General features: G+C 40.7%; 1 protein-coding gene across 3 annotated transcripts in view; it reads right to left on the reverse strand.

Moving 5' to 3' along the window:
* sf3b3 (splicing factor 3b, subunit 3) overlaps positions 1-22,469 on the reverse strand; it is a 104,583-nt gene that overhangs the window by 22,500 nt on the left and 59,614 nt on the right. For all 3 annotated transcript variants that reach the window (XM_078400617.1, XM_078400616.1, XM_078400618.1), the window contains exons 2-12: positions 20,657-20,790; positions 18,880-19,035; positions 17,681-17,851; positions 14,289-14,461; positions 12,453-12,594; positions 10,853-10,965; positions 8,680-8,817; positions 7,073-7,176; positions 5,827-5,992; positions 4,728-4,823; positions 4,050-4,122 (exon numbers count right to left, since the gene is read on the reverse strand). In XM_078400617.1, the coding sequence (XP_078256743.1) occupies positions 4,050-4,122; positions 4,728-4,823; positions 5,827-5,992; positions 7,073-7,176; positions 8,680-8,817; positions 10,853-10,965; positions 12,453-12,594; positions 14,289-14,461; positions 17,681-17,851; positions 18,880-19,035; positions 20,657-20,726 (1,402 nt within the window). In that variant the 5' untranslated portion in view covers positions 20,727-20,790. The remainder of the gene's footprint in view (positions 1-4,049; positions 4,123-4,727; positions 4,824-5,826; positions 5,993-7,072; positions 7,177-8,679; positions 8,818-10,852; positions 10,966-12,452; positions 12,595-14,288; positions 14,462-17,680; positions 17,852-18,879; positions 19,036-20,656; positions 20,791-22,469) is intronic.

Below are 22,469 nucleotides of genomic sequence, written 5' to 3' on the forward strand. Positions count from 1 at the left end.
ATACACACAAAAAGGTGCAAAATACACTTACGGGTTAACATTCACTGTTAGTAAGTAAATCAATTTGCCAACAAAATTATCTGCCTTTAATGAAAACCATTTTAAATTGTAATTCGTTGTTGCATTGAGTAGGTTTTACTTTAACTGTCCCTCCAATATCAAAATAAATAAAACTGATGCAAAATTGGTTAAGAAAACCATATATTCTGCTTAACGGAATTAACTGTCTTTTCCATATTTGGTTTTATTGAGCTTGTGCATAATTTGGAGGACCGGGAAGTGTCCATAAAACTGCCACAAAAAGATATTTAAAAAAAAAGTGAAACACCACTTACTGCCAAGAGGATCTGCTAAAAAAGTTATTTCCATCCAAAATATACGGCCCTTAACTGTGGGAATACTAGTTAAAGGTCAAAGAAGTAGCACAAAAAGAAACAGAATAAATGCCATCGTGTAAACATGCAAACCATTTAGATTTTAGATCGGAAAACTAATAGTAAAGGTCAAGAGGTTAATTACTTGTTTCTAATCCAGGATTTGGGAGATCTCTCAGCCACTGTTAATTAAGGCCTGGAAGGTTATATCTTGGCGCAGCCAGCAGGTGAACCTTGCGTGTAACAAACTGCTTAGGAATGGGCAGAGTCAAAGTAAACTCACAGGAAATATTGTGTTAAGATATATTTGGTGAATTTGCACAAACCAAATTGATTTAAACATCGAATATAGATCCTGAATAACAATAAACCTCACAATTTAGACATTTCTAAATTAATCTCGCATTTGGCGAAATAGCACTAATTTGGGATTCCTTGTCCTTTCCTACAAATCTGCCTCCCTAACATTTTACAATATGCATAACATCCCCAGATCAAAATTTAGAACCTATTTGTTCCTCAGATAGAAAGAAAGCAAGCCTGACATAAAATATTTATTAATTATTGCGCCAACTCTATATAAAATGCAAAACTAAACCCAGTTCAGAATCCCCATAATGAAACATAACAAATACCATCAACAGATCAATAAATATCTAATATCTCATCCAAATTCAGTTACCAAGATTCAGGTGTAATCACTGTCATGTTGAACAGTGTTGAACAATGAAAAAATATGAACATTCAAGCTTCAGTCACATATGGAGGGGGAATTTTGATTTTCACATCAGGGCGGACTTTTGGTGGCTGAGGAACTTGCAAATTAGGACAATAATAAATTGAAAAATGCAATGCACCACATTTGCAGTGCATTAACATCAGTAAGTACATGAGACCTAATGACAACACTGACAATTATTCTTGCTGATTCTTGTAATGATTCTATTGCTGGGATGGGAGGATTGGGCACGTTGCAGTTTTCCAGTCATGTAGAATATCTGTATCGACAGTACTTTGCTTCATGTAATTACTGATTAGGACCGTTCTCTGTAATGTCTGTCCTAAACCAATATCCCAGAGGCCCTACCAGCAGGTACGCACCTAGAATGAGTAGCACCTTTCCCGGCCACCTGTGGGAGAGAAACAGAGGCTTGGTATTGGTAGAGATCGAGCCACCACATACCAGCCAGGGTTAGTACTGCTCTTTCAGACTCAGTGGACAACCAGGGTATAAACTATAACTACAAAAAGATCACTTAGGCCAGGCATGTTTGAACTTCTTACCTACCAAACACTGCAGGCAAGGAGTCAAATTCAAATAATATCACTATTTGAGAATTGACATAAACTCACTGCTTAGCTTAGAACATTTATGATTCTGCAACACCGCAGGGGCTGTGCTAATGGCAGTGCAAGTTTACATTCTCATGTAAAATGCATCGTTAATCAGTAAAGAATCTGCCAAAAAGTAGCCATTGCAATTCCATTATCAGCATTAAAAGTGCTGCAGGAGTTCCACATTCAACACATTACCAACTAAATCCCAGAAAAAAACTCAAAAAGGCAGAAATATTTTTTTTATTCCAAGTTTGTTAATATTTTTGATCGATGGATTTGCAACACTGATTATTATACATCTGGTTACAAATGTATTAAGGGCAGTCTAAGCCTATATTTGCCTAGCCCAAGAGATCATTATTGCAGTTTTCACTTCTGTATATCATTCAAGAAATACAATGACAGAAATCACATTAAGATTAACTCCAATTTATGTTAAAAACAATTGCAGTAACTAATTAAGTGCAATACGCAGGGTTACGACCAAAAATTCATCCAATGGTTCACTCATGTTGCTATCCCGTGGAAGGATCGAATGCATGAATACAGGCAGCATTTTGGTAAAAGTACTTGCCTGCGCTCTTGGGAAGCAGACCTAGTGACAATGAAGGACTGGCAGTAAATTTCCAAGTCAGGTCCAAGTACAAGGGAAACATGCAGGTATTTCTCTATTTCACGTCACTAGCCTTGGTGATAGATGTCAGTTTGGGAGTCGCCCGAGGAGAGCAACTGCAGACCATTTTACAGAAAGTTGTATGTTCCAGCCACATTAATCCGATGGGCTAATTTGGCCAGTGACTTAGTGGTGTTGGAACTGCATTCCCCCACGTAAATGGCGAGTACTCCATCAAGGACTGCATGTTGATCAACAATGCTATTGTGAATGTATGCATCTTCCACATGTAGATTTGAAACAAGGTCAATTAGGTCAATGCCTTATTTTCAATGCCTCACAATTACCTCACCTTCTGTCTCCTTTTTCTGTTCGTTTACTTATTTATCTATTTATTTTCTTCTCTATGTTCTAGTAATCCCTGTAAAGCGTCTTTGAGTGTTTGAAAAGCGCTATATAAATGTAATGCATTATTATTATTATTATTATTATATTTGTTCATTCACCATGCGTAGTGGAACCAAACTGGCAGCTACATCCTCCAGAATCCATCAGCTTTGGTAGTGGAGTTATTCCTATGCACCTCGTGATGAACACTGAAGTCCCTCAACCAGAATACACACTGTTCCCTTCTTATTTTTACAGCTTCTTCCAATCACTGTTCAATATGGAAGAGTACTGAATCAGCAGAGGGAAGATAGTAACCTGCTCATGTCTGACCTGATATCATGAGACTCAGGAGTCAAAGTTGAGCATTTGCCTATCGTGTACACACTGTGGGTTTATCCTAGAGATGGAGATGTCTCTCGCACAATGTCTGTATGATTCTGCTAGGATGATTATGTTTGGTAGGTTTGTGGGACAGCTCTCACAATTTAGACACCCGTTCCCAGATATTTATGAGAAGACTTTGCAAACTTGGCTGGGCTGGGAACAACTTTGCCCATTGCCAGGTGCTCTCACCAATTTTGTTCTCTGTTGCGACATACTAATCTTGGCAAATATGTGTGGTCTGACAGCTATTTCATAGTTAAACAAATTATTGGGTCTGGAGTCACATGAGCCAGACCAGGTAAGATGGCAATTTCTTTCCCTGAAGATAACCCAGTAGTTATGTGGTTATTGTTACTCCTCACTTAAAAAAATTCTGAACATGAATGCCACAGCTGTCCACTGCCGATTTTGGTATCTCACCAGTCTTGTAACTTATCCACTGTGCCACCATTGTTTAAGCTCTACAAAATACCCACAAATTAGCACATTTTCAATGTCAAATCAATGTGGCAATCCTTCTAAATATATAGCACTAACTTTTACACTCAAATATACAATGATTGCAGTTCAATTATCAGAACTGCAACATTAATCTATGAAGTCTTTTGCTCTCAGTAATTTTAATTTCTGAACCAGGACATGGCTGGCAAGAATAAGGATTGTGGAGGTTACACGAGTAAAAAGGACAGATAATGTAAATAAGGCAAAATGCTGTAATGCATTTTACAAAGAAAAAAAGATGCTACTTTAAAAGGAAGAGCATCAATGGGTTATGTGAAAATGAGAAAATTATATTTACAATTTAGCAATTGTTTGAAATACGAGTCTTGATTCCCTCAACATGTATTCTGAATTGTGACCATTTGTCAGCACCATTGCTGGATACAGTTAGGCGAATATTATTGAATACTATCTGAACAAATTTGTGCATTACATTATTCAGACCATACCTTCCACATGTCTTCTTACAGTCCATACAGCATTTGGATTACCGGGAAGCTCTGAGACAGCCATTTCCGATACCTGTCAAAGAATGAGGCAAGAAATTTAAATATTCATTTTCACCATGTTATTATAAAATGATTATCCACTACATGGGAATTGCAAACAGGTCGCTTCAGCATAAAATTCAACAAGAAATCAAATTGGTGATTGTGGAACATTAATAATGATGGGGCCAAAGACAACGACTTTGGTCTTCTTGGTGTAAAACTGAAGGAATTTTCTGCACTCACAAAACTAGCAACTTGAGAAGAGCTATGGACTGCTGAATCAGAGAAATAGAATTTTCCCCAAATACATTTCGGAGAAGAGACATGATTCACATCATTTTATCAGCAGTGAAAGTAGTGGCCTGGCCTTTCCTAAAACAAAGCATGCAAAAGGCATAGGTGTTGAAGTCCAAGCAGAATGAGAGCCTTTACTAATACCTCCCTGCCATTCTGCATAAACTACTGTGACAATAAAGCCCATCACAATTTCTGACTAAGACCAGCTAATAAAGCAGCCTATAGATAGCAAACAGGACCAGCTACTGGGCAATTATATGAAGCTAGGGTTAGAGTGACTAAAGGTGTAGCCACTGCTGTGGTATGATTTGTACAAACTTTGAAAAATGCATCTCATACCTCAAGACCATGTCTCAAGACTCTCAGGGATGATCTTGGCCCTCTCCCACAAGCCACATATAACTGAGGTGTGTCTTCATTTGCTAAATCAGCAATCTGCAGGTAAAAACAATGGTTAAACATTAGGGGTAAACAATCATCCTGCCAATTTACTAATAGTCAAATCAAATCAGTCAAGTAAAACTTTTTCAGAAGACTATTTTGGTGAATGAGACACAATTAGATTCATCGAGTCGGCAGCGACAGCGTGTTCGCCCGCACCGGATCGTGGGGCTTGGGTCGGCCTGCCGCGGACCTTTCACCGTCCGGCGCGGCCTGGAACGTGGCAACGACACCAGCCTGACCGCGGGCGAAGATGGCAGGGGAAGGGAAAAGACATTCTGGCCTTTCATCACAGTGAGGAGGGGACTGGAGGAGACTCACTGTGATGGATGTTCTTTTTTTTGTGTGTTGGTTGGGGTTGTGTAATCTGCTTATTTTATTGCTTTTATTGTTGGACTGTGGATGACTAAATTTTTTTTTTGGATGACAAATAAAGATATCTTGAATCTTGAATTATGTACAGCAGTGACCAATTCTGCCAATACAAAAAGAGACAATCAATTCCTAAATCATCCAAGTCTGAAGAAGGGTCTCGACCCGAAACGTCACCCATTCTTTCTCTCCTGAGATGCTGCCTGACCTGCTGAGTTACTCCAGCATTTTGTGAATAAATACCTTCAAGTAATCTGATAAATGATCAAACGGTAGCGCAGCGGTAGAGTTGCTGCTTTACAGCGAATGCAGCGCCGGAGACTCAGGTTCGATCCTGACTACGGGTGCTGCACTGTAAGGAGTTTGTACGTTCTCCCCGTGACCTGCGTGGGTTTTCTCCGAGATCTTCGGTTTCCTCCCACACTCCAAAGACGTACAGGTATGTAGGTTAATTGGCTGGGTAAATGTAAAAAATGTCCCTAGTGGGTGTAGGATAGTGTTAATGTACGGGGATCGCTGGGCGGCACGGACTTGGAGGGCCGAAAAGGCCTGTTTCCGGCTGTATATATATGATGATGATGATGATGATGACCTGCAAAGTAAATGATTTAGAATACTTATATACCTGGCATGTCAAAATTGGTGACAGGCTGTCCAGCTCATCCACTAATACCAAGTTTTTGAGAGGTCGTGGCTGGAAAAAAAAGGTATCCCCTTCCTCTAAGGGCATGGCTGAAGAAAATTCTGGCTCATCATCATCATCTCCCAGATGTGCAATTTGATAAAGGTAACTGCAATATAAAAGTTGGGATTTTTTATTTACATAATGAAAAACAAATTACCTAAAAATACAAAAAGTGTATGACATGTCCTTAATCTATCAGATATCCATCAATGAGCCTATGATCATTCTGGCAAATCCAGGTTTTCCACATAGAAACTGCTTTGAAAACAGAGAATTCAGGCATCATTAACTTCCAAAAAAGATCAATAAAAGTGCGCAGCCAGGACTATGATCACTCTGATTAAAGAGAACACAGAATTTCTCCTGCCCAAAGTACAAGAATTGACCAGCAAATTAGAAACTAAAATGTCTTTAATTAGAGCGGAAAAGGTGGTACGTATTAAAATATATGAAAAAGTATATGACATGCCGAGGAAAAGGATTAAGATCCCCTTACACAAATATTCAAAACCAGTTGGGCATTGCATCAACTGAAATTTTCACGGTGGATGGACAGATTATTCAACGGTCCTCACCCGAATATTAACTTAGTTTCTCCCTCCTAAGATGCTGCCTGACCTTATGAGTATCTCCAGCACTCATTGTTTCAGGCTTCCAGCATGTGTGGTTTTTTTTGGACAGATTACTGTTGGGCAGTGTATCGTAGACCATTACAGGCAGTATGAACAGCCTATTTATTTACTTAAAAGTAAAATGGGGCAGAGAGGCTGGGGCGATGATAGAGGAATAGGAGCTATGTTGGTTCTTCCAAGGAAGGGCGTCCATGCAGTGAGCAAAGGCCCCAAAATATTGTGAAATGTTATATTTACTGTTTTTTGGTTGTTGGTAATGTACTTAAAATTGATTGAACCACAGCGTTAGTCAAGTTAGGCATCATGCATCAACAAGAACACTTTGTATATGGCCTCAAAACCTCGTGATATACATTTATAAGAGCCCACAAAGTTTTAACATCCTGGATTGATAACACCAAGATATGTTCTCAAAGGAATTCAAACATTCATTCAGTTCGGGCTATTGTTCAATTAGTTGCATGAGACCACTCACTCACATAAGAGGATGCAGAAATATTTAACAAAGCAGTTTATAACATTTGGCATGACTAACAATACAACTGAATACCCACTGATTGCCAAATTCTGAGGAAACAAAGAGAAATCCAGTCTTCAGCACACACATGGCAGTGGATACAGGTACAGTGTCAAAATACTTCAGCCTGATTTCAGTCACCTGGAAACATACAAAGAACATAGATTCAGATAATGGGGTACGAATTCCATTGTGAGCAAGAACAGCAGGATGTTGGGACGGGACAGTGAATGAGCGGGTACAAGCGTCAAACAGAGAGAAAAAGAAAAATGAAAACGGTAACAGATATCAGAAACTAGAGGGAAATCAACAGCAATGTTTTATTATGTCCTTTTCAGAAATTCAGCATTCAAATTTGATAAGCATTCGAGCTTCAGGGATACTTTGGGGGAAGGGGGCATAAAAGTTTGATCCACCCTTTCTTTTTATTTATGGAGTATGCGAGCATTTAATGCCCATTTTAACTGTATCAGACTGTCTGACGTTCTGGAATTGTAACCTAGTGATGAAGAAGAAATGCCAACATATTGTCAGGACAAGGAAAGTATTTGGCAGGAAAGCTGAGAGTACACTTGAAAGAATATGCATGATTAATTTGGGGGGAAAATGAGCAGAGAACCTGTATTCAGCAGTGAACTAATCATGTTGACTAAAAGGAACTGCATTTGCACCATGGGGTTTCACAGCTCCCTTGGCGGTGGTTAATCACAGTAATTCAGTGCGTCCCTTGACTTAAATAGAATCACTCAAGGAGGGATACAGAATAGGAAATGCCCATAAACGGACAGGCATCTAAGCCACATCTTGGGCTTTACCAGGTGTCAAAAATATAGAATTCTCTGACAGTTATAAATACTTAAACTTGTAAAATTACTCAAACAGCTAAAAAAAGGACTATTAATGAAGATATCTGAATAGACCCAATCAATTAAAATCTAAATTAACGAATATCATAATTTCTTAGTCATTCCCTTCGCTACAGTGTAGCGAATGGGGGACGCTATCCCTGGCACCACCTATATAAGAAGATTCCCTGAAAATTGGGAGATGGGGTGGGACTGGAAAGTTGCCACAATCTCCCACTCATCCAAGCAGCTTTATCTAAACTGAACAGATGGCGTTTCAGGAATTTCATTCCCACGGAAGTGCCAAGTAGTTTTACAGGGATAAACACATCAAGACCATTGGGATTTCTCTGCCAAATCCCCAGACCTTCATTTATTTAAGTTGTATTTTGCAAAGTAGAAGAAACTGAAAATTTGTTTCTAAAAAAGTTACGATTTGCAATACATTTGATAGATCGAGTGATAGGGTTACGGGGAAAAAAGGAAAGTGGGGACAAATATGATTGCTCTGTTCAGAACTGTTGTAACTTAATTGGATAAAATCCTCCTAAAAACTACCGTCTATTTTTATTCATAGTGGACTGTTCATATCCTGGATTCTGGTGTAAGAACATTCCAATTCTGAAATTGTAGAACATACCAGATCTTGGGCGAGTATATATTCATTGATAACAAATGTGGAGTCGCAGTTTGATTCCATATTATCACTCAACAAAGCCAAACCATTAAAAGTAGCTAGATGTATCAACAAGGACTTTACTTGTTATGCCTGAAATGCAAAATCTACAAGTTTGCCTACCATGTCTTCATCCGTTTCGAGTGTGATTTTGAAGATGTCGCCTTGTTCAGTTTGTGCTAGGAAGAAGAACATGGACTTTGTCTTGTGTGTGGCAGAACAGACAAAGATCATTCCTCTCTCAGGGTCATCCAGGTCATTCTGGAAAGAAAATCCAGAAGTCATTTAAAAAGCTGTCTGTGACATGCATCTACTAGAATTATTAAATTCTATATCATGACAGTTTCAACTTTATAGTTTGATGTATCCTTTTTTCTTTATTTATGGAATATAGTTTCTGCCAGCATTTAATGTTCATGTTTAACTCTATTAAGCCGTCAGAAGTTCTGGGCTTTTGAACAAACAACGAAGGAACAATGGCAATATATTAAAGTCAGAACGAGGAACAATCTGGGAGGACACCTTATGGGGAATGATAATCACATGTTCCTACTGAGTTCCTAGGTTTTAGGTGTCATGCATTTAGTTTAGGTTTAGTTTAGAGGTACATTGTGGAAACAGTATCTTCGGCCCACCGATTCCACGCCGATCAGTGATCACTCACATTAGTTCTACCTTACACAGCAGGGACAATTTTTACTGAAGCCAATTAACCTACAAACCTGCATGTCTTTGGAATGTGGGAGGAAACTGAAGCACCTGGAGAAAATTCACAGTCATAGGGAGAACATGCAAACTCTGTACAGACAACACCTGTAGTCATATGACTTGTTTACTACAGCCAATGCAAAATTCATACTCCATATGTAGATCACTAGCATTGAAAGAGGGTAGAATGGGGAAGGCAAATACAGCAATAACAATATATTAAATTCAGGATGGGGAACAAACTAAACATCTATGATACCTGATACCAAGGATCACAGCAGGAACAGGTGATTATCATTTGCTTTAAGGTGTCCTTCCAGAAGAATGGGGAAGGCAGACACAGCAAACCAGCTAATATTACCTATCTACATTGGGAAAATTAACCTAAAAACCTCAAAATGCAGAGGGACATTTGGCCAGTAAGGCACTGGTTTAGATTCTCAGAAATAAAATGTATATACATTAGAACACACAAAATGAAAGACCACAAGGCATATCAGACCTGCTCCAGCATTCAATTAAGTTGTGGACGATATTATTCTCAGGGGTCTGAGCTATAGGAAGAGGTTGGGCAAGCTAGGACTTTATTCATTGGAGCGAAGGAGGCTGAAGGATCTTATAGAGGTGCATAAAATCATAAGGGGAATGCAAAATCTTTCTCCCCCAGCAGAGAATCAAGAATGAGAGGGCATAGGTTTAAGGTGAGAGGAAAGTTTTGATAGCAACCAGAGAGGCAACTTTTTCCATGGAGGGCAGTGGGAATATGGTATCCAATAAAGGTGAATGGCCCAGACGCTAGCAGATGGGAACTAGTTTGTGTGCAGCATCTTAGTCAGCATGGACGCATTTGGCTGAATGGCCTGTTTCCATGCTATATGACTCTGCCTTTGTGACTCCATTTCCATAACCCTAATTCCTCTAACTTCTAAAAATGTATGCGGCTCAGTTATGACTTCATTTACATTCAACATCACCCATTCTTTAGGGGAATCTGACAGAATACATAACCAAATCAAATTCTCCCTAGCAAATCTCAATTGAGCTCAGTCTGAAGAAGGGTCTCGACCCGAAACGTCACCCATTCCTTCTCTCCTAGATGCTGCCTGACCTGCTGAGTTACTCCAGCATTTTGTGATACCTTCGATTTGTACCAGCATCTGCAGACATTTTCCTAAAGAACTATGATGTTCGTTACAGACATCAATATGATTCAGCTGGGTCAGCGGTTTGCAGAACTAAGCCTCAGATCAGGCGCACAAAGTGGCATTTGTTACAAATGGGACATGAAACATTTGTTCATTTAAGATACACAAAAATAATTACCCATCTGAAAACCAGAGACCCATCTTCATGACCAACAATTCTCCTGGCTTTATGGTTTTTAAATAAATGATCATTTTTACGACATTTGGCCGTGCATGAATATGTTGTTTTCTCTCATGAACCAACAGCAACTACAAATAAATGGCTCTGAAATGTTTTGGGACATCCCTGAAAAAGGCAAATTCCCCTTTCAACATTCAATTTTCAACATTCAAAATTCTCCTCTTTTCTGCAAGGTGGATATAAAGTACAATAAAGTTCTTACCCTCCTCCTGGGAATAGGACATCGGATATCAGGCTGATCTCCAAAGTTTTTATACGTGATGTAATTTTCAGAACAGATTAGGACACCACTAGGTCCATCAGAGCCTCCTGGAACTGCAGAAGAGATTTTATTTTCAACATACCAAAACGTTGCTATTTTAAAAATAATAACATAACAATCAGTGGCACAGCTGATTGAGCCACTGTCTCAAAAACTCTATTAACTTTCAGGTTCAATCCTGTATGTATTTTGCACAATTCTTCAAGACCAGAGTAGGTTTTCTTCCATAACCTAAAGACAAGCAGGCTGGTAGGTTAATGGATCAATGTAAATTGCCTGCATGTAGTGAGAGATAGAATCTGGATTAATTTTAGGGGAAAGTGGAGGGCAAAATGGGAATAATCTAGAATTAGTGTAAACAAAATAGTGGGCTAAAAGGCCTGCTTTCTTGCTGTATTTCTTTACAGTGAAATAAAATGAGAAATAAAAGTCCAGTACATGCCTGACATACTTCAGACTGGTTAACTATTTCAGGTATAGACCAAGCATCAGAGCTTTAATTTTTTCAGCTAGAAATCTTGTCCTATTGTTTATTGTTCAAGAATGGAGATCCCAAGGCAAAGACCTGGCATTTGTGTTAGCCTCAATAGCCACCATCTATCTTGCTCATGGTGCAGTTCAGGTTCTCAATGCCCGCGTGCACAACAGGATTTTTTGCTTTTGTTTCTCTCACCATACTTTAACCAGATACCATTCTAACTTCCACCCCAAATAGGAGTCAACCTCCACTCAAGACTCTACTATAAATTCTTCATCTACAGGGCCATTAGCCTTTCACTGAAAGGTCACTTTTGTTGGGCAAAACTGTTCATTTCAAGGTCAATAACAAGTGCTCACTTATAATGTGGGTGGGAAAGAACTGCAGAATACTGGTTTAAACTGAAAGACACAAAAAGTGGATCAGACAGCATCTCTGGAGGAAAGGAATAGGTGACGTTTCGGGTCGAGGGTCTGAAGAAGGGTCTCGACCCGAAACGTCACATAATGTGGGTTCAGGTGCTAACAATAGCTGCCGGAATTCTGCAGAATGTGCCTCACTCAGACCTTGTGCTGCCAGCCAAATCTTTACCACCCACTTTTTCCATTCCCCTCCACATTTGGTGAAACTGGTAAAATTAATGAATCACAAGAGCTTTTTTTACTGCCCAATAAAAATGAAATCCAAAATTGCTGATTTCATGCAGACTTTTAACAAACAGATAAATCCTCAACTTTACTGGTCTGGTATAAATTTACACCAAGCCCAAAATAATAAATTGCTGCTTAACCAACACACCCCCAACCAATTTCCACAATTCTTGCGAAAGTTCTTCAAACAGAAATATTAACTACTTCTCTCTCCACTGAAGCTGCCTGACCTACTGAGCCTTTTTTTCTTTTTACTGCAGCTTTCCAGCATTTGTGGGATTTTGTTACCACAAATTGTTATTTCATCATATTTAGGCAAATTGGTGATTTAGCACAAGCGACGTGTACACATTGAACTTAAGCTTTCTACATGTGATTCAGTCAATCTGTAGTCAGCCTACACATGCCATACCTGTAATCAGGAAGTTGCCATGTTCTTCCAGAGGTTCACTGTACTTCCTCACAACATGGTTCAGGCCCAGGTCCAACTCATAGAATGTCAATGTCTGTTGAGTATTAGCAGCAGCTTCACCTGTAGGATCGCTATCCGCCTCCTATAATAGGGAAAAAGAACACTCAAACCACGAAACCTTAAACCATCTTTCAGTGCAGATGAATAGTCCACACAAAATGTTAACTACCATTTCACTCCAAAAATGCTGTCTGATTTGTCGAGTTCCTCCAGCTACTCTCTATTTATTGTCGAGGTTAACTCGGTTGATTATGAGATGGCTAATTTTAACCGAGTTTTATATTTAACCCATTCTCAAGGCTCTTGGTCACTAGCAACAGACTCCCAAAAATTCAGAGCATGACTGAATTTGCCACAATAGCCGAATTTCATCATATTCTCAAATCCAAACTTCAAAATTAGCTCTAGAAGGGAAATAGCCAGTATAGAGGTGGTGGAAGGAGGTGGGGGTTGAGTGGGGCATGAGCTGGCAAGCAATAGGCGGATTCAGGTGTGAAAAGAATTTTCAGACTGGGTCTCCTGTAATGAATGGTGTGCTAAAGGGATCAGTGCTGGGTCTACTGTTGTTTGTTATTTAGATTAAATGATTTGAATATGAATGTTGGTGGCAAGGTTAGTAGGTTGGTGGATGACACTAAAATTGGCAGTATGGTGGACAGTGAATATGGTTCTCTGCAAATAAAAATGGGATTTTGATCAACTAAGCGAAGGAATGGCAGATGAAGTTTAATTCAGATAAACGTAGGTGTTGCATTTTGGCAAAACATACCAGAGTAGGGTTCAGGGGACTATTATATTAGAGAGGCCTAGGGGTGTAGGTGCACAGCTCCATAAAGTGGCAACACAGGTAGACAGGGTAGTGAAAAAGAAATTTGGTACATTTGCCAATAAAGCACTAGAGTAGGAGTAGAAACATCATATTCAAAGGCCTTTTATTGTCACGAGTACCAATTAAGGTACAGTGATATTCGAATTACCATACAGCCATACTAAAAAAAAAAGCAACAAGACACACAACTACATAAAAGTTAAAATAAACATCCACCACAGCAGTTTCCCCACATTCCTCACTGTGATGGAAGGCAATAAAGTCTAATCTTCTTCCCTCATTTTACAGCCGTACAAGATGTTGGTAAGACTACATTTAAGTACTTTGTACAGTTCTGATCACCCAGCTCTAGGAAGGATGTTACGACACCGGAAAAGGTGAGAAAAGACGTACACGATTGTTACTAGGTCTGGAAGATGTGAGTTATGAGGATAGGCTAGTTCTTTTTTTCCCTAGAGCGTAAAAGGTTGAGGAGTGACCTTATCAGAAGGGGCATAGGTAACATGAATGGTCAGTTTTTTTCCTCAGGGTAGGGAAATCTAAAACCAGAAGGCAGGATTGAGAGGAGAAAGATTTAAAGAGATCTGAGGCAACTTTTTCCACAGAGTGGAGCATATCTAGAACAACCTGCCAGAGAAAGTAGAGGAGAGTACAATTGAAACATTTAAAAAATATTTGGGCAGGCAAGTGGATGGGAAAGGTTTGGAGAGAGCTGGACCAGGAGCCCGCAAAGTGGAATTAGCTCAATTAGGAAACTTGGTCAGCATGGATGAATTCGGCCAAAGGAACCATTTCCGTGCCACATAGCTCTGCAGAAAGCGAGACTTGTGAAAGCACTAATTTTTCTGCAAAATTAAATGCAATTTCATTAGTTGTCAATAATGCCCAAGGATAAAAAATCTGTTTCATCTCACTACATTAGTCATACAATTCTCGGAAGACATTACCTCATAATCCATCTCAAGGCATGCAAACATAGGATTTTCAAAGCCCACATCGACACCAACTACATGATACACCAGAGTATTTGCTTTATGCGCTTCGAGCGGTGAGGAAATAGTAAGGCGAGCAGCAGCATCTCTGTTCAGAATGTAGACCAACTTTTGCTTCTCAATGGCACCTGGTAACAAACCCATTAGTTGTGTTATAAAACCAGAAGGCACAATGAAAACAAAAATACTTCTCAGGCACTGTAATAAATGTGCAGCTTAAGCAGAAATATACCACACATCATCAAAATGTTAATCGAGATCTGTAGTTCAGTATTAGGCAGCCTCGTCAAGGGACTCTGGAGTTACCCTCACTGATCACAATTTTTGGGAGGAGGGAACATAAAGATAAATTTTCCAGGTTTTCTAATCCCAACTTCCACCCGTGCCAGAAAGCAGACAAACAAATTTCAGATCAGTCTTTCAATATCCAGTATCAGATTGTGGACACAAGGTACTGGAGATGCTATTTTACAAAAAAAGACATGTTGCTGGAGTAACTCAGCAGGTCAGGCAACATCTCAAGAGAACATGGATAGGTGGCATTTCGAGATGGAACCCTTCTTCAGGCTGACTGTAGTGGAGGGGAGAAAACTGGAAGAAAGGTGGGGGTGGAACAAAGCTTGGTAAGTGACAGGTAGGGTTTAGGAAGGAACTGCAGATGCTGGTTTAAACCTAAGATAGACACAAACAGCTGGAGTAACTCAGCAGGACAGGCAGCATCTCCAGAGTAAAGGAACGGGTGATGTTTTGAGTTGAGACCCTTCTTCAGACTGGTTAGGGATAAGGGAAATGAGAGATATAGGCAATGATGTACTGAGATAAAGAACAATGAATGGAAGATATGCAAAAAAGTAACGATAAAGAAAACAAGTCATTGTTAACTGTTTGTTCGATGAAAACGAGCAGCTAAGTGCGACTTGGGTGGAGGAGGAATCGAGAGGGAATGCCGGGGTTACTTGAAGTTAGAGAACTCAAAATCATGCCACTGGGCTGCAAGCTGCCCAAGTGAAATATGAGATACTGTACCTCCAATTTGCATTTAGCCTCACTCTGACAATGGAGACTTAGGACAGAAAGGTCTGTGTGAGAATGGGAAGGAGAATTAAAGTGTTTAGCAACCAGGAGATCAGGTAGGTTCAGGTGGACTGAGCGAAGGTGTTCAACAAAATGATCGCCTAGTCTACGTTTGGTCTCCCCAATGTATACGTTCACATCCTGAACAATGGATACAGTAGATGAGGTTGGAGGTGCAATTGAACCTCTGCCTAACCTGAAAGGACTGTCGGGGTCCCTGGGCAGAGTCGAGGGAGGGGTTATAGGGACAGGTGTTGCATCTTCTGCAGTTGCTGGGGAAGGTACCTGGGGAGGGGGTGGTTTGGGTAGGAAGGGATGAGCTAACCAGGTAGTTGTGGAGGGAATGGGCTCTGCGGAAGGTGGAAAGGGGTGGAGATGGGAAGATATGACTAGTGTTGGGATCCCGTTGGAGGTGGCGAAAATTTCTGAGGAATATGTGTTGTATGCGACGGCTGATGGGGTGAAAGGTAAGGACTAGGGGGAGGGGGAGCAAGTACGGAGCTGTGGGGCACCAAGGAGACATGAGTGAGGGCGTCATCAATGACAGGTAGATGCAGGTGAGTGTGAGATAAGGATAGAAGTGGTGTAAAATGTGAAGCTAGCTAGAGGAAGGAATCTAGGTGGACTGGGATAAGTGGGGGGGGGGGGGGGGGAGGGAGAGAAAGGGAGAAATGGATGCACAACTAGGTGGGGCACAGGGACGGGGGAAGAATTTCTAGATTTATTACCTAAAATTGGAGGGTTCAATTTTGGGTTGAAAGCTATTCAAGAGGAATAGACGGTTGTGTTCCAACTTCAGTTGTTTGTGTGGCGCCTCACTCTGGCAATGGACACGTCCCAGGACAGAAAAGTTAGTATATGATTGACATCTCTCTTCCCTTTCTTGATCTCTCTTTCCCCATCATAGGGAACAGACTATCAACTGATGTCTTACATAAACCCATCCACTCCCATTTATCTGGACTATACCTCCTCTCACCCTGCCTCTAGCAAAGACACCAATCCTATCTCTCAATTTCTCAATCTCCACCACATCTGCTCCCAAGATGAGGCTTTCCATTCTAGGACCATCCAAGGTGTCCTCTTTCTTTAGTAACCGTGGTTTCCCCCGTGCTGTTGTAGGTGGATCCCTCACCTACGACTCCACATCCTGTAGTTCTGCTCTCGCTCTCCCTCCTCCCACACAGAACACGATGGAATCCTGACCCTTACCTTTCACCCCACCAGCCTCCGCATCCAACCCATCAGTCTCCGACATTTCTGTCACCTTCAACGTGATCCCACCATCAATTATGTCTTCCCATCCCTAGCCCCTTCCGCAGACTGGTCCATCCCCAATTCCTTGGTCTTCCCATCCAAACCACGTCACCAGGTGCTTTCCCCTGTAATTGCAGGAGATGCAACACCTGTCCCTATATCTCCTCATGCATATCCATTCAGGGACCCCGCAGTCCTTCTTCATGAGACAGAGGTTTACAGGCACCTATTCTAACCTCACTCACTGCTTTCGGCGCACCAAACGTGGCCTCCTTTACATCGACAACCCCAAGCATAGACAAGGCAACCGTCTCGCAGAACATTTCTGCTCTGTCCATCAAGGCCTACTAGACCTCCCAGTTGCAAAACATTTTAACTCCCCTTCCCATACTGACTTAGGGCTCCTCCATTGCCAGAGCAAGGCCACAAGCAAACTAGAGGAATAGCACCTCCTACTGGGTGGCATTACAACTTAAAAGGTAGGAACATTCAATTCTCCAATTTTTGGTAACTAATCTACAAACACCCCCTCCCTCGCCCTTTTTTGTCTCTCTCTTCCCTGTGCCCCACCTGGAAGCACACGCACCCATTTCTTCCTTTCCCCTCTCTCACCCCCCCCCCCCCCCCCAGATTCTTTCCTCTGGCATCACATTTCACGTCTCTTCTACCCTTATCTCACTTTCCATCTTTGGCCGATGTCCAACCATCTTCCAATCAAAAAGCCCCAATAGCTGTAAGCACTACTTACCAGTCTCCCCCCACCACAATCAGTCTGAAGAAGGGTCCCGATCCAAAACTTTGCTTATCCAGAGATACTATCTAACCCGGTGAGTTAGTCCAACAATTTGTGTCTTTACCAGTATCAGATTATTGCTCCCACATAATTTGTGATTTCTTTTCAAGAACACTGGTGCAACAGGAAAACAAGGGGTATAAACAGATGATGCTAACAGGTGGATAAGACTCAAGGAACTGAATAGCCTGCTCCAGTTCTTACTTTCATCTCTGGCACTCACCTATCATGACAGCACGACCTTTTGGATCAACTGCCAAGTACTGGCCAGGTACAATGCGACGGCACCCACTCTTTCCAAAGGTTTCTTGATGAACTTTGTCAAAGATATTCTTGGATGGCTGGTATTCCAGGATAACAATTCTGCCAGAGTCACTGCCTACTACTATGTAATCTGAGGACGAAAAGGAAATAAGGTTTCTGACAAGTGCATACAGTGCCTTTAATTTAAATATATATATAAATTGAATCATAACAGATAGCCAGGATTGGCAATTAATTAGCATTTTGATCCTTGAATAAATACTGTTATTAGCAATTCAAAGGCCTAGGCCAGAGACCAACCGTTGAAAATATTATTGTAGCATCTGGGGAACTTGAATTCGGTTTTATTAATCTGGAATTAAAAAGATGACATCAGTAAAAGTGGCCATGATGCTTTCAGATTAGAACCTAACTGGTTCATTTACATCTTCCAGAAATGGAAACCACCACTCTGTTTTATATGTGATCGTAGCTCTAAATAAACAGCAGACTCTTAATTATCCTCTAAAGTGTCTTTGAATTGTATGAAAGCCCGATCCCCATCTTTCTAAAGACAAATAGGGATGGGAACATTGCAAGAACAAATAAATACAAGGAGTTCACCATTTGTTTATTTCAATTCCGTTCAATGCCATCCTGGATCATTTTTAAATTATGCACTTACACTGATCTGGTTCACAAGAATTTTATGGAAGCTCCCAAAGCGAATCCATCTCAAGGCCACTTTCTGTGAATCGGCCAATAAACGGAAATAAAGTCCTGTGAATGACTTTCTATATGGGGCTCCAATTACTCTATGAAATAACTGAATTATGACTGACCACAATCAACCACTGGGGACAAGCAGATCTCTAAATGACAATCTTAAGTCACCATGTTAGACAAGACATAAATGAATCCAATCAATCCCCTACCCCACTCTTCCTCACTGTGGTACTTTGCATGACCGCAAACATATTCATCATCCACCAGGAATAAGACAACGTATAATGTACGGACTGTACTTCTACAACATAATTTGGAATCACGATGCGCAAGTGTTGAAATGAAATTGAAAATAGATTTCAGTTCAGCACCAATTATTTCCATATCATTTGTTTGGAGAATTTATAAATATTTTCACAAAAGAGGTCAACACACATTTATGAATATTCTTACCTTTGGTACCTCCAGTTAATCGGAAGGCCATTAATGAACGAATTATCCCAAAGGCCTCCACCGTCAACAGTGTGTGCACCTTCCCAGTATTTGCATCTGGACGAAGCAACTCCAAGATCTTTCCCCGGGAAACAACAATCTCCTGCATTTTGGTGCCTAAAATTGAAACGCACAAAGAAGCAACGTGAAGGACATTTCAAACAATTTTGAAATCTATTCCACAACGCCAGCTAAGTTAGATCATTTTGCAAACCTTGATTTATATGAGATTTTCAGCATAGAATAAGCCCTGTGGCCCACCCAACCGTAAACAATCATTCCATTTATCATCTCCCATTCCAAATCCACACAGTTGCAGAGAAATAAACAAAATCAACAATAATAGCTTCAAATGGCAAAATTGAACATGGAAACTGTGAGGTAACAGCACTGTCTGTTGTACTGTTGTGTCACCCCTACATCACTCTCTTATAATGTCAGTTGAAATTTTAGCGCTGAGGTCTCTGGAACATGACTTGAACTCACAATATGCACGCCATAGCTGACACAAAACTATAATCTCACCAATAATGTAGATGGGACCAAGTCTAAATAGTAAAAGCTCGTTCTCCTGTTAGGCTCAACAAAGAATTGGAACCCAATTCTGCAGTTTAGTGCTGCAGTCGAGTATTACAGAAGTGCAGTATTTTGGCTGAAGCATCAAACATTCAGATACAGGCAGCACAGTGGTGCAACATTGCTCACTTCTTCAGCACCCATTTTTGATCATCTCTTCAATTTTGGGCCATATGCAGTTGGAACTTCTGAGTTCCTCGCACATCTCAAAGACACAACATTGTTAATTGGCCATTATGAATTTCTAATATCGAGCAGGGGGATATAAAACTAGAGCAGTTGATGGGAATGTGGAAAGCTTACTATACAAGGAAAATTAGAGGGACGATTGCCTCATTAACAACAGACCCCATGAGCTAAAATTGATTCCTATGTTGTAAGGAAATATGGAGACAAGGATGCAACAGTGTGTAGCACGTTATAAAGTACCATTGAACCATTAATCCCCCAACTCTTACCATAAAATATCTTTGATCGTTGTAGAAATTTGCAAACTGCCTGCTGCCTATCTTACAACAGTGGAGAGATACAGGAAGAACGTCATCAGTCCCAGAGCCGATTAATTAACTATGGCAAGAATTAAATTCTGATTTGCCGGTGTCCACTGGAGCATATCCCTGCATGGGCAATTGTAGCGCCCCGAGGAAAACAGAAAGCCGAAGAGAAAAGGACTAAAATGGAATTCTAAATGGACACCCGTTTCATAAAGTATGCTGACATGCTGGAACGACAGTCCTCACGGCACCCCTAACAGCACTGTGACTGCATAGCTCACAATGATTTCAAGGCTTCAGTTCTGTAGCCATCCCACAATTGGCAACCAGGCCTCAAGAGGAAACACCATGAAGCTCTTCATTCAGCACTAACCCAACAGCTTTTGGCAGTGCAAGATAATTAGTCTGCCCAAAAGTTCATATTTATTTTAATAATTTAAAGCGCATAAAGTATGTATGGGCATTCCATAACTTGATCTGTTGTGTAAGTCATGGAGCCCAACCCCCCCCCCCCCCCCCCGAATTCAACTGTGGACCACAATTGATTTGGTGAGCTTGCATCAAACTTTCTGTATTTCCACTCGCCGTGGATGTCTTGGCAAACCAATGCCACAATAAACTCCTTAATAGCAGGGGTCAAACAAAACCAATATGATGCAGATGCTTACCTGAGAAGTTTCCATGAATGGCATGTGAAATGCCAGTTGCCCTTTGAAGGGTCAGATTATATAAAAACATCTTTCTGCAAGTTCTTTTATCACAGTATAGAAGATTAGGTCCTGTTTCCAGTTGTTAAGAGTGTCTGCATGAAGAAGAATAATTGGACTGATTAGCTATGTAAATACTGGTCTCAAAATCAGATGAAAATTAACAAAATGGAACACAAGATAAATAAAACCTGACAAATGTTAACTTTGTTACTCTTTCCACAGATGCTACCGCAGAGGCCGAGTGTTTCTGGTGTTTTTTTGTTTTAGAACCACTTGGTAACTGGGAAACTTAACAACTGTGACTGTGTTCAAAAACTGCAGCCTTGGTGTAACAATTTTGCAAACCAGTGAGTAAAATGTGTTATGATTTTATCACAAATAAGTTTTTAAAATAAGTGAACTACACCATCTTCAGCAGTCAGAAGCCACATAAGGCAACAGAATACCTTGTAAATAAACTAACACCACAAAAAATAGATTGCTAGATTCATCCTTATGTGTTCTTATCCTTATCATCCTTATCTTATCCCATTCCTTATGAAAATATGTGTTTTCATGCATATTTTCGATCGGGAACTAAAATACTACTTTAAAAATATTTTTGAATTTGACAAGCTGAAAAAAAGATTGCTTTGCAAAAATAGTCAATGGGAAAATAGTTGTTTCCACATAACTTCCTGCAATAACTGGAAACGTCTCTTAAGAAGTCTGTCAGTTTCACTGCAGGTGGTCATTGAAATGGACAATTGCTTCTATTGAGACATGTGCAAGGAAACTTTATTAAACAATATAATGTAGTGGCCCGGGACCGCCACAATAATACACTTTAATATTTTTACATGTAAATTATTATTTATGCTCTTCATACACCATTTAACAAGTATACATATAATGAGCTTCAACTGATAACATAACTGATTAAATAATAGCTCATACACATTAGATAAAAGCTTAAAACTGCCGGAGGAACTCAGTGGATCAGGACGCAACTGCGGAGGGAAATGGACAGACATTTTGGGTCCTCAAAATAACTAACCTGTTCAATCAACCCTAGAAATAGCATTTTTGTTAAAAAAGTAGTTACAGATTTTTCAATCAAGACCAAAACATTCCTACAAGTTTGATCTTTTAAACACAACCACCACATACTTAGAAAAGACCAACAATTTCTATTCGCCCATTTTCCAGAGAATACAATGACAGTGAAATTAGATTAACACAGTAACCTAATTACTTCCAGACTTTGGGGATTAACTCCAGTTTATTTCTTAAAGTTAAGCCAAACGTAATCACGGGTCTAATGAAAGGAAGAAAAAGTTTTGGTTTTATGGCGATGTAAATGTGGCTCACAGTGGGCATCAGCAAACAGAAGTCACTCGCTAGTAATCTATGCTCTGAAAAGATCGGCTGGTGGAGGAAGTCATACAAGGGAGCACGAGTGTTTATGGCCCATCGGGCTTCAAACTAGCTCGGTGCATTAAGTAACGGGTTCGTGGAGTGACCTCAAGCCTGGTCTCCATGCAGCGGCCATGTCTGGTCTCAGTGTCACGGATCCGTGCACCGGCGACAAGCCTGGTCTCCTTGCCCCGTGACGGCCGAGCGGCCACAAGCCTGGTCTCCTTGCCCCTTGTCCGCGCAGCGGCCACAAGCCTGGTCTCCTTGCCCCGTAACGGCGCAGCGGCCACAAGCCTGGTCCCCCTTGGCCCATGTCCGCGCAGCGGCCACAAGCCTGGTCCCCCTTGGCCCATGTCCGCGCAGCGGCCACTAGCCT

This window comes from Rhinoraja longicauda, chromosome 6, assembly GCF_053455715.1.
Source record: "Rhinoraja longicauda isolate Sanriku21f chromosome 6, sRhiLon1.1, whole genome shotgun sequence".
NCBI lineage: Eukaryota > Metazoa > Chordata > Chondrichthyes > Rajiformes > Arhynchobatidae > Rhinoraja > Rhinoraja longicauda.